We start from the raw sequence: 12,625 nt of genomic DNA, 5'->3' as shown, positions 1-12,625 counted from the left end.
ACAGAATCATAGAATCATATAATTCGGTGAGGGCATTCTTTGTACCAACAACAACTAATCCTACTTCATCCCCTCCATCAACAACTAGCCCTAATGCTTTACTTCAATCCTTAACAAATTCAGATCTCTAGACAGCAACCTGACCAGATCCAAGGTCTACCCAGGCAAATAACCACTCTTCAGTAGACACGCTGACTTTCAACTCAATCACTGCTACTCCATCACTTTGTGCTACATAAAAGTAGACCGTAACTGTTAATTACCATTTCTAGCAGTCTTCACACATTTCGCATAAAATGCAAAGAACACCAAGACTCACTATAGTCTTCTGCTGACGGATAAATACAAGGTAGCAGGCTTTTTCACAAATTACAGAATCACAGAATGGTTTGGGTTGGAAGGAACCTTAAAGATCATCTAGTTCCACAACCCCTGCCCACGGACAGATGGCAAGGACATCTTCCACTAGACCAAGCTGCTCAAAGCCCCTGTTAGTGAATGACAAGTGTTGTTTACCAAAATGAGACAAGAAATAAACTACATCACTCCAAGTGTGCCTTCCTTCCAGAGTTAATACTTGTGATGGGCAATTGGCAGACTCAGTAACAGAAAAATCCATGCTCTTTACTATGCTCTCTCCATTCATGTGTTTACTCAATTCTGCCTAAAGATATTTGTAGAGAGGATACAGTGCAGTCAGCAATCTCAGTTGCAGGATAAGAGATTTGCAGATGCTTTCCTTGCAAAACAACTGAATTCCAAACAAAGTTAAACCACAGCCCACTTTTTGACCTATATTTCCATATAAGTAAGCTACTAGAATTTAACGTACCTCCCAACCAGAGTCTGAGATTCTTATACATATGGGGAAAAGGAGAGAAGACAGGAACTCAGTTAAATCTAATTAAACTGTGTAGTGAAACTGTGTTTTGAGAAGCACAACTCCTTTTGAAGTGGGCTACCCCAAATATCAAATCTGAGCCTGGGTATTTAGCAAGCATTTCCCCCTGCCCCCATTTCTAGGTTGCTTGCACTACAACTTCAAGGCCATGCACCAGTAAATACCTGTCTGGCCAGCTATGACCATGGGTTGTACAGCCAGCTGGAATAGTTTATCTAGTACCAAATGTAAAAACAAGACAAGAGGTTCAAGGCGTGAAGAATTCAAACAAATAATGCTGAGTTTCAATTCATGCTCTAGCGTAGCCTCTGTAATCTTCTGGTCCATCAGTCGAATGGGGAATGACACTTGACTTTCCAAAGAATGGCACAGGGTGAAGAACTTCTCCAGGTGATTGTCCTGCAAATACAGTGCACTTGCAGTTAACAAAGTTCATATAGCTCAGGCTGGTGCTAGCTAAGCAAACTTGATTGTCCCACCTGATGGGATGAGAGAAAGTGTTTTCACCCTTCTAGCTTGCAGTAGTGGCTAGTCCTAGAGATCAACTTGTAAAACAGCTGTCACAGCTTTTTGCTTGTTCCTCTTCACCTAGCTCAAATTCAGACTCTGGTTATATCAGACTAGAAGCAGAAAAGTTAAAGCCCTCACTAGAGTGGTTGCTTCATTTCATGAAAAGGCTTTTTCTTCTCACTAATAAAATTCTGTCACATCATAGGTCTGTAGTCCCTCTGTCATCACACCTAAATTCCAGCCTTATGAATATATCCTACTTACATTTAAAAAGCATGCTGCAAAAGGGTCATAGACCAGCTTCAGACACAGGGCTTCCACTTGTTAGGACACTGCTACCAGGGGTAACTAGAACAGGTTGATGGGGGAAGGCACTGTAAAGCAGCAGAAACAAAATACAGCTGCTCTGCCTCAAACCAGTATCCCAGTAATATGGCAAAACTCCAATTTCCTATTACATTTAAATGACCAGAATCATAGAGCTCTCATTCAACACTAAGCTTGTGTCCCCAAACTACATGGCATTGACAGCTGAGGTGCCTAAAGAGTTCTGGCAGTACAACCTGCCCCTCGAGGCAGGGAGGTGCTATGTCTCTGCATATGTGGACACATTGTCTAAACCAGCCTTGCAGAAAAGAAGATGGAAGACTGCAGGAACTGGAACTGTGCCCTGCCAGTGTCTTTCAAGCACAGCCAAAGTGGACATTTGCTGAGCTAAGAGGGCACCAGACTTCCTATTGCTTGATGTGACTTGCTGCTGAGAGTGCTAATTTGTTCACTTGTACCAACAAATTTCATTTCACTGAAGGATTTAATTCACTGAGGATATCAGGTTATTTGCATAGCCATTAGTTGCTTTTAAACCTGTGTGGGCTTAAACATTTCCATTTCATAAACCTCCTGGGTCGGCCTGGACATCTGAATTCTCTTTGAAATGAAACTATAGCTGTATACTGCTTCTGATGCATTACCTGAGCATGAACAGATGAAACAGCTTGCACTGCAACATTGAAAACCCCCTTGTGTCCTTCAACCCACTTAATAGGCGGTGTCTGAGATGGAACTTTCTGTAATGGAAAAGAAATATGGGAATCATCATCTTCCTTTTAATGATCAAACTGAAAGCCTGTTTACCTGGAAGTCTATGGGGCATTCACACTATTGATTTCCTTTTAGATATCTCAATTCAGCAACATACAGAGGACCACAGCTAGGCACCTTGTTGTTCTCATAGGCTAGATGGAGAGAAGCTGACACATTGCACAGGGATGTATTTTCTGAGGGGGTATATTCAAGGTTAGAAGTTTCCCAGTTAAAGCACTGCCAAAGGCACTCCATGGTGATGTGATGCAGTTTTAACCCTGTGGACAGTTTCCTACTTCCTGTGTTTACTCAGACAGAATGGTTTTCTGCTCCAGTAGCAGCACCTGATTCAATTTCTCCTCCCTCTCCCACACAGCCACAAAAAAAAAATGAGCAAATCATCTTCTGGATGAAAGCAAATTATTGACTTGACACCCTCTAAACAAATGTATCCCTGATTAGACAATTTACAAGGACTTGCTTGGATAACTAAATCTAAAAAACACACTATAACACTATAAAATAATAATACCACCAGTGACAATAATAACAACACATTTTTCTCCAGAGCTTTCCCCTTTTAAAATATAAAAGGAAGCCATTGTCTACTAGCAGACAGCAATGTTTGTAAAACACTTATGGTGTTCTACATTAGGCAAATACTATCTATTTTTCTTTGTTACCTCAGGAGAGTGGATTGAATAGTGAAAAGGCAGCTTATCCAATGCAACAGGAAGACAGTAATGTCCAGTTTGAAGACGATCATTTAACAGAATTGGCAGCCACTGAAACAAATGAAAACACAGCAATATTCATGACTATATATGATTAGAGCTATTTATCTAATTTGTTATATGCAGTCAACAAAACAACAAATGAGATATTGACCCAAGCTTCTCTGTTCTAACCAATTCAACAGTAATTTCTTTGCATTTTTAATTCACTGATGGCTACTGTAGAAAAATGTACAAGTCTGCTTTACAAACCATCCCATTTGAAGAAAACAAACACAGGGCTTTTCATGTGTGACATATATTTTTCTGAAAATCTTACCAGAAGAATGTACTAGAGTCCACGCTTTTATTTTAAAAATCACGTATTTTGAATAGACTGATCCTTGACGTTGACAAAAATCAAGAGAATTTAAGTTTTGCTAAGGATAAATTGAACATCTTGGTTATGGTCACCATGAAAATTGAGGACAGAATGACTCACCATAACTCTGTGTTGATATTTGGACACAATTTTTCTCCTGTTCAAGTTTGAAAGAGGCTGTGCATTTGAGTATGACAAGGCAGGAATATTTTGTATTTAGGTGAACAGAAGCTTGAAAATTAAGTCCTCATCTATGTCAAGTCTCACTCCTGAACTACAAACTAATTTACTTCCTACCAATCCCATTGACATTGACATTGGTGGGACTGCATCTGTTTATAAAAGAAGGCCCATTTGAAAGGATTCACCATATTAAAAAAAAACAAAGACAAACTTCTTGGCGGTGTTCAAGTCCAGGTTGGATGAGGTTGGATGGTTTAGTGTGGGGTGTCCCTGCCCATGGCAGGGGGGTTGGAACTTGATGATCTTAAGGTCCTTTCCAACCCTAACTATTCTATGATTCAGATCAGGAACACTTGTAAAGCACTTGTTTGTCCCTACTGCTCAATTGCTGACCATGGCACTGGAGTGTTTTCAAATCTGAAGTATTATCATCACCTATGCTTTCCTTTTATTTTAAAATCTCTCCAGTTAAAAAATTGATTGATAAATAAAAAGGTCTAAGGGACTATGCTACAATATGTATTTCTTACGCTAAAACATGCTAGTCTCAACAAGAAGATAATGACTGCAAGAGAATTATATTTTACCTTCTAGATTCTTCCTTGGTTTCAATTTTGCTGTGGGTAAAAGACACTTTAGAACATAAACAATATGCCAGACAAAACCTAATTGAAAATATTATATGAGTAAATATCTCATCTATGAATGTGTTAGGTAAGAGTAAATAATTGCAATTGCATATGTTTTAGGATTGAGATTTTTTGCAATAAAATAGAATATAACAAAACTAGGTGATATGCTATAAAGCATCTTTGCTGCAAATATTCAGGTGCATACTTTGGTTTTGTCAGCTGAATTCATCAACTTCAAAGACATCTAATGCAAAAGTATAGGGCAAGGATGCAACAGCACAGGTGCATCTTGTTTCTGTGACCTACTTGTTTTGATTTATTACTATAACCAGAAAAGGAATATATGATGAAATTCTTGACAAGAAAAGAGTCTATTTGCATAGGATGTAGTTACACATATATACATACACATACACTTATATATCGCAATGAACTTACTGAATACCCAAGGAGGGTTTCCACAGATGCTCCTTGCTTTGGCTGGCAGCTGATGTGATAGAATGTGAACAATAGATGGTGTTTCTCTGTGAGTTTTGCTGGCAGCTTAATTTTCACTTCTTCATAGAAGTCAGGTGACCTGTTTAAAAAAAATGCAAAGCACATTTCCAGTGTAAGTATGAGACTGAGTAGAAAGCAAGTTTGCCAGAAGGCTTCTATCTGCCATAGTTCTAAAAACTGTTTAAGTCCTGAAAATATATACATATATACAGCTGTATTTATGAACTACCTACAGCTTTGAATCAGCTGGAATCTTTCACCTTTATACTTTCAAAAACATTCAATATTAATTTTGGTTTGCCACGTGTTAATTCTGTAAATCCTAAATCCCAAGTATAAATTTATAAGAATGAGGCCCCTTCAGCTTTTTTTGATCTATGAATTCATCAAAGTGAACACTGTTACAAGGTTGTGCTGCTGCTTCCTGCTCCTCCTCCTTAATCTTCAGATTAGGAACATTTTCAACCAACCTCTGAAAAGCTCCAAACAAGAAAAGCAATGATTTGTTATGCAATGGTCACTTACACAAATGCATGTAGGTAAGACAGGTCCTTGAAGACACAAAAATAGCTTGAAATTTAATTATTGCTAAATGTCAAATCTTGAAACAGTCACAGAATAAGCAATGATAAAGCATATAGCCTATAGTCTCTTCTGAACCTATTACCTCTACTACCTTTGAATGCTATTTTCCAATCCAAATAGATAAATTCCTTTGGGGGCATATTTGCATGCATGGATCCATGCTGACTCTTCATCAGGGACTGTAGTGACAGGACAAGGGGTAATGGGTTAAAACTTAAACAGAGGAAGTTTAGATTGGGTATAAGGAAGAAATTCTTTACTGAGAGGGTGGTGAGGCACTGGAATGGGTTGCCCAGGGAGGTTGTGAATGCTCCACCCCTGGCAGTGTTCAAGGCCAGGCTGGATGAGGCCTTGGGTGACATGGTTTAGTGTGGGGTGTCCCTGCCCATGGCAGGGGGGTTGGAACTAGATGATCTTAAGGTCCTTTCCAACCCTAACTATTCTATGATTCTGTGATTCTATGTAGCAGTATGAATTAGATATAAGACAGAATGTAAATGTTTGAAATGGATTAGTACCAGCACTGCTTGATGAATTATATAGGCTAAGAATTACATAAAGAGATCATGATTAATACTTCTCAAGTCACACAAATAGTAACAATACTTACTTATTATGATATGTGATAGCTGTATATGTTTCTTGCACAAATTCTGGACCTGAAGATTTCCCAAAAATTACCTACATTAAGAAGAAAATAAAGTTAACAGCAGTCAGGTCTAAAGCACCTAATTGTCATAATCTTGTATAAATCTTGTATAAAGGCAGTATCTGAAGGCTGAAAATTAATTTTAATTTTATCTCAGCACATTGACGTAAATGTCTTACTACCAAACACCTTCCCCACACACCATTCAGGGAAAATGGAGCAGACATTATTTCCAGAGCCACTGACTACTTCACATCACATTCTCCTATCATGCTAAAAAGTTGGGAATTGTAGGAATAAAGTTATGGTAAGCCTCTTACTCATTGTCACATTGTCTTTAACTAAATTCTAAAAAGTTAAAAGTTTTTTTTTGAAGTTTGTTTTTCAGTTGCAGCTTGCTCATTTAGGGTGAGATCCATCTCACTTTACTGTAAAAGTCCAAAGTTCCTTTATAATCATTGAAGAGAAATAGGCATTTTTGGTTCTTGACATGCTTCCCTTATTGCAGACACAGCCTCATGTTAAGGTCTTGGAATCCAGTAGCTTTAAAGGGAGCCCTGCGAGATGAGCTTAGACAAGGATATCCGTACCGCACAAGTCCATATGCACACAGGTGAAGCCTTCTCAAAGCAGAAAGCGGTGCTAGATGAACTGTATTTGTCAAAATATTTGTCAAAAGTATTTGTCAAAACCTAATCATAATATGAGCAGAGTTTAAGGAAACCAACAATGCAGTATGGTGTAAAAGATGGTACTATATTTGCATGGCACAGCTCCAGCTCTGGAAAAATTGTGGCTTGGGAAAGTACTGTGCTGATGCTCTGATTTCAGTTCCAGAGGTCATGTGGAGTAAGGACGTGAAGTATGCACTGTGCAGTATGATAAAGGCTGGTCAGGTGTCAGTCCTTGCTCCAACAAATCAAAGACTTGTTCAAAATCGGATCAGAGTTCCTCAAAGTAGTATTTCCACTCTTTTTTCCCCCTTCTAACACAAAAAATCACAAAAGATTTTGTCACAATGTCATTCTAAAATAGCTAATTGCACTGTCTGAAAAGTTCCAAAAAAATTCAGGCTAAAGCAGACACCTGGAATAGAACAATTCAAACTGAACATCTGAAGTCTGGTAAAGCTGAAGAGAGGATTTTTTAATGAGAAATGTTGAATAGCTTGAATACAAACAGTGCTACCTGCTCTGCTAGTACCAGACACATATGTGGTAACAGACAGTATGCCTCAAACATGGAAAACTCTACCTACACCGCATGATAGTGCACCTGTTCAGATTAAGTCAAAGAAGATCCCAACTTCTGCCTTCCAGTGTTAACACCTGAGTATCTGTGTATACATACTGCATATGGAGAAGTTACACTGGCAGAGAGACTACAACATTCTTGAAAGGTCTCTGAGAATTTACCATTAGGTTTTCCAACACAGCACTGACTTAAGATGTCACTCTTCTGAAAATAAGGTAGGAAGACTTAGATAAGAGGGAGTAAATATGCCTCTGTTCCACTTGAGTGCCAAGTCTTCCCTGCTGTGGGTAAGGCCCTGCTTTCTGATGAGAATGACAAGCTTCACAGGCTTTCTAATGTTAGGCTTCCTAAGGCCACACTAGAAACTATGGTGATGGAAAGAACACACTGAGTTATCTCTTCAGAGGTTCCTCAGGAACACATGTAAGGAAAAGTCTGCTAAGAAATCTCAGCAGTTATTACCGGCATTGCACAAGACGGGTCTTCACCACACATGAACTGGACCTTGATAGTAAGGTTCCTTGCAGAAGCTGGTCGATTAGCAAAATTCAGCCTCTGGGGGTAAACATACAGGAGATTCCTGGAAGAAAGAAAAGGAAGAATCGAATGGGTAAATGCCAAGTATTTGCATTTCAAAATGAAGTGCACAAACTAGCATTTTGCTGATTCCTCTCCCTGTCCTTTAATTCCACCTAGATCATGAAAGATTTGACACAACTTCATTTCAAAAGTTAAGTTCTCACTGTGACACGAAGAACATGCTGTGTTTAACGTTTCTCATACAGAAGCTATGAAGGCAGTCTTCCTATCTTTTTCATTTTATTTTTTTAATGCATAATTCCCAGTTACAAATGAATGAGTATCTCTGCTTGACGTAATGAAAAGAGGAATCTATCAAGAGAGCAGCTCCCTCCTCAACTGTTAAAAACCACATTTTGAAAGGGGTAACGAATTACTCAGAGGTCATAAAACAAGTAAACCAGCAAATAAAACAAGCAATTGAAGTTCATACATTCCTGGTTTATAGCAAACAAATGGCAGATATTTCTACATTGTGCAAATCAAAAAGCGGTACCAGTAACCCAAGTAAACACAAACAAGAAATTTTGAACTATCATTCTAGAAACTGAAATACTTTTTAGTAATGAATGTGAATAATGCTTTAAAATACATTCTTTGCTGTTTACTAGCTTCTATACATTGACAGATCACTAAACTTACAAAGCACCTTTAATGTTTGTGGGGAATTCAGCAGCATAGCTGGTCTTCCAAGTTCAAACCCCAGCAGTTCTGGTAGAAAAGTCAAAATGCTAATAGAAAGCTTTTTCTCCAGAGAAGTGTATGGCAAGTCTGAGAGTTCAGCTACATCTGGATTACAGTCTGACATCACAATTATGTCTATTTAATACCCCATTTTCATAGACTTGTAAAGGATTCTCATTGTTTGTCCACTGAGTATAAGGAATAAGACTAGTGTTGGTGGAAGCATGTTGGCTTCCAATGAGCAACAATGAGAACTACTCATGGGCTTTCTTTTTTTTTTTTTTTTTGTCTGTGACAGTCAGAAGCTACACGCAATATCTCCCTGTCCTTATCACAGACCTCCTCAGCACCATCATCAGATGAAAACGTAGAGCAGCTTTGGAAAATGGTGTCATTAAGCCAGACAGTCCATCTTCCATTTGTTACATCTCAAACCCTGGAAAACTGTGGTTGATTCTCCTTATTGCCATGTTTCACAGTGTGACAACAGGCTTCAACTATACAGTCCAAGCTACTCTGCTAAGCAACACACACTATGTCAGCCATGACATGCCTTAGCAAAGAAACTTGCATGTTAACTTGCCTTTCCCTTTGTCCAGAGCAGTACTCCTGCCTGCCACACTAATGCACTTTCTTCCCTACCTTCTTAAATGCAACTTCTGCTCAGCCAAATTCTTTCCAAGGTATTAGAAAAAGCTAAGTGAAACAGAGAAATATATCAGCAACCTCCACTGAATTATGCTTGGGGAAATGACATATTAAATGAAGGATATTATCAATATTACGTCTGCCAGATGTGAAGAAATATATTTAGGGGAGGCTGCATAATCCAGTCATGGCTTCATTAATTTGCATCCCAGCAGAAGATGTCACAAATCCATATAATGTCCTTGAGCACTGGATTTTACATTTAGATCTGACTTGAGATGAAAGACATGTAAAATCCCAAATGGAGAGCTCTTTGCTGACTACAGAACCAAGGAAGCATTATCCCAGCAGGTACTGTACCGAAGAGCTAAAGCTTGTGCCACTTACGCTCAAGCAGTTTTAGGGATCTTGCTTACACATGTTTTAAACCCATCAGCACTGCAGAAGAACAGAGACAGATGCTGACTGAATATCCTGCAGAGATGAAAGCGATGACTGATTTTTTAAAGCAGGCAGATGTGGAGATGATCAAAAGAGGTTCCTTCACACAGGCATGAATTGTAGACCCATTGCTGACCACTGTGTAAGTGCTACTGCCTGCCAGCATCCATACCCTCCAAAAGACTGAGAGGGAGCAATGACAAGGAGCATTTCCACATGTCAGTTAGCAAGGGTGCCAGGGCAGCATATACTGTTGACTTCTAAATAATAGGACACCTAGCATGCTCATAGGACATGACAAGCTCCAGGAGGCATTACGTCTCCCTTGAGGCTCTGTGCTGAGCAGAAACATTCAAACAACGTGTCACAGCAATTACTTTCGGTCAGTGTGATTAAACTTCTCTCCTCCCTCCCCCCACAGAAAGTGCAGAGCTCTACCTCCAGAAACAGTCAGATGTGCTTACAGAAAGCAAAAGGGCTGTTCAGAAGCAGTAGTGGTACCCTTTACAAGACAGGGAAAAAGAAGTGGGAAAAGAATGGCCTCAAGTTTGGGGAATTAAACTACAACAAAAATGCCCAGCACTGTTTGAACGTACTGTATAAACATTAGTCTAAATCTTCTAACATTCTTGCATGGTAGCTATCGTGCTGTGGATATGTCTGTGCCTTGGAAATATGAGATACAATCATAAATCAAGTCTTTGCAGAAAGTCATTGGTAGAACTGGAACTGGATTTAAGAACTATTATTCAGTCCCACGTACCTTATACTTTAGGAAGTTGCTTGAACTGAGATTTCTACATGTTAATTTCAATCTGTAATTCCTACAGGCCTCTGGAAAACTCAATCTAGCTTCTTGTAAACAAACGCACAAAAAAAAAAAAAGAGCACTATCTTATTCAGTGTACATTACAAATAATTTGCAAATACTTTCAGTTGTTTCAAAAGCTTTCCTTAACAAGATTTTCTGACTGGCAGTATCTTTTATTTCCACAGAGCAGACCAAAGAACAAAACTAACATTAAAGCTGAAGAACAATGGCATTAAAATGACAACATCACGGGTTTTCTGGAAGGCAAAACACAATATTTATTAGTATATCACAGATTTTAAATAGTATAAAAGTGTTCAGACTGTGAAAGCAGATATTATACTAATGGTTTTCATACATAGAGCTACCAGCTACTCAAGGCACAAATTTGCCAAGATTTTTTTTAAATGCTTTTGCTGCGTGTTGAATTGCATTTGCTTAAAAGTCTTCTGAAAATAGTTTTCAAGAATTTACTTTATGATGTCAAAATTAACTGAACTGAACCCTTTCTAATTAAACTATTTGCCTATGATTCCTTTTTTAAGGAATAATTACATGTTTCTTTAAAGGCTTTACTTTCATCTGGAAGTTTAGACAAATCCATATTTTATCTGGAGTCTCTGCTCAGTTGACTATACAGAGATCACCATGCCATAGTGGCATGTTTTGCCTTCTGCCTATATTACATAATTAATTAAGTTTGTTATGAGGAGTCAGGTGTAATATCTTGTCTGAAAGCACTGTGACAAACAAGCTGCTTGTGGAAGTGGGGCATGCACTCCCAGAATCCTGTTTGTGAAGTTTTTGGTTTCCTTGTTTCTGCTTTGTTGTGCAGTATTTGACAAAGTAACTTTTATCTCAGTAAAAAATAAAGAAAAATCAGGAAACCTTCCATGAAACCTCTTACTGCTGAGTAGTACAGTAGATGCCCAGAAAAGATTATAGGGGTTGGAAAAAAGCAGGCAGCAATTTGCACTGAGATGAAATAGTGTACTGAGGAGCAGAATAAATCAAGACACACTTACACCTGACTGAAACTGTAGTATCTAGCTTAAGCTGTTTCCGTCACCTGTGCTCAACAGAGTAATACTAATCTCCACTTTTCTTACTCTGAAGAAGTTAGAAGTGCTAGCATCTCCAACCAGCACAAAACTAGAGCAATGGTCCTATAGCAGATGCCAGGGAAGCGATTGTCCCGATGCAGTTGGCACTGGTAAGGCCATGTATCAAATACTGTGTTCAGTTCAAAGAAAGACATTGAAATGCTAGACAGTGTCCAAAGAAGGGCAATGAAGCTGCTGAAAGGTAGCTGCTGAAAAAACAGCTAGGGGAATTGGAGTTGTTTAGTCTGGACGAGAGAAGGCTTGGGGAGACTTTATAGCTCTCTACCACTACCTGGAAGGAAGTTGTAGGGAGGTGGATGTTCATCTCTTACTCCAAGTAACAAGTGATAGAACAAGAGCAAATTACCTCAGGTTGTGCCAGGGAAAGCTTAGATTGGGTATTAGGGAAAATGTTTTCACCTAAAGGGCTGTCAAGCATTGGAACAGGCTGCCCAGGGAAGTGGTTGAGTCACCATCCCTGGAGGTATTTAAAAGATGTGTAGATGTGGCACTTAGGGACATGGTTTAGTGGTGGACTTGGTAGTGTTAGGTTTATGGTTAGACTCACTGATCTTGAAGGTCTTTTTCATCCTAAATGATTCTGTGATTCTGACTACATTAGCCTACATTGCCTAACTATGCTTCTGCTTATCAAACGGAGCATTGGCAAGAGTGCCTGAGCTGTGGCTAGGTAATTCTGGCTTGTGGGAAACGGAGCTGCTTTCGATCACACTGCACAAATACAAGCATTACTTCCTGGACTGGATCAAGTTCCAGACTCTGCTGTTTCATAATATTTGCAAAGGTGCCTCGTCTGACTTTCTGGGGAACTATTGCTGGAGTTCATTAACAGTTACATTTAGCAACTTCCCTTTCTCACTCTGAACGTATTTGTTGCTGCAAGGCAACATTTCTGCATTTTTTCCACCTTTTCCCCAGTGTATCTAACTAACTAGCTTTAGATTTTAT

At 39.0% G+C, this 12,625-nt stretch overlaps 1 protein-coding gene across 1 annotated transcript in view; it reads right to left on the bottom strand.

The window, feature by feature from the left end:
• DOCK8 (dedicator of cytokinesis 8) overlaps positions 1-12,625 on the bottom strand; it is a 90,199-nt gene that overhangs the window by 41,983 nt on the left and 35,591 nt on the right. Inside the window, exons 15-20 of the mRNA XM_080637645.1 lie at positions 7,853-7,970; positions 6,098-6,168; positions 4,843-4,981; positions 3,178-3,279; positions 2,383-2,478; positions 1,066-1,300 (exon numbers count right to left, since the gene is read on the bottom strand). Of these exons, the coding sequence (XP_080493771.1) occupies positions 1,066-1,300; positions 2,383-2,478; positions 3,178-3,279; positions 4,843-4,981; positions 6,098-6,168; positions 7,853-7,970 (761 nt within the window). The remainder of the gene's footprint in view (positions 1-1,065; positions 1,301-2,382; positions 2,479-3,177; positions 3,280-4,842; positions 4,982-6,097; positions 6,169-7,852; positions 7,971-12,625) is intronic.

Source organism: Psittacula echo (assembly GCF_963264785.1).
Source record: "Psittacula echo genome assembly, chromosome: Z".
Classification (NCBI taxonomy): Eukaryota; Metazoa; Chordata; class Aves; order Psittaciformes; family Psittacidae; genus Psittacula; species Psittacula echo.
The sequence above is the reverse complement of the archived record's forward strand: the minus strand, read 5'-3'. Positions and strand labels throughout refer to the sequence as shown.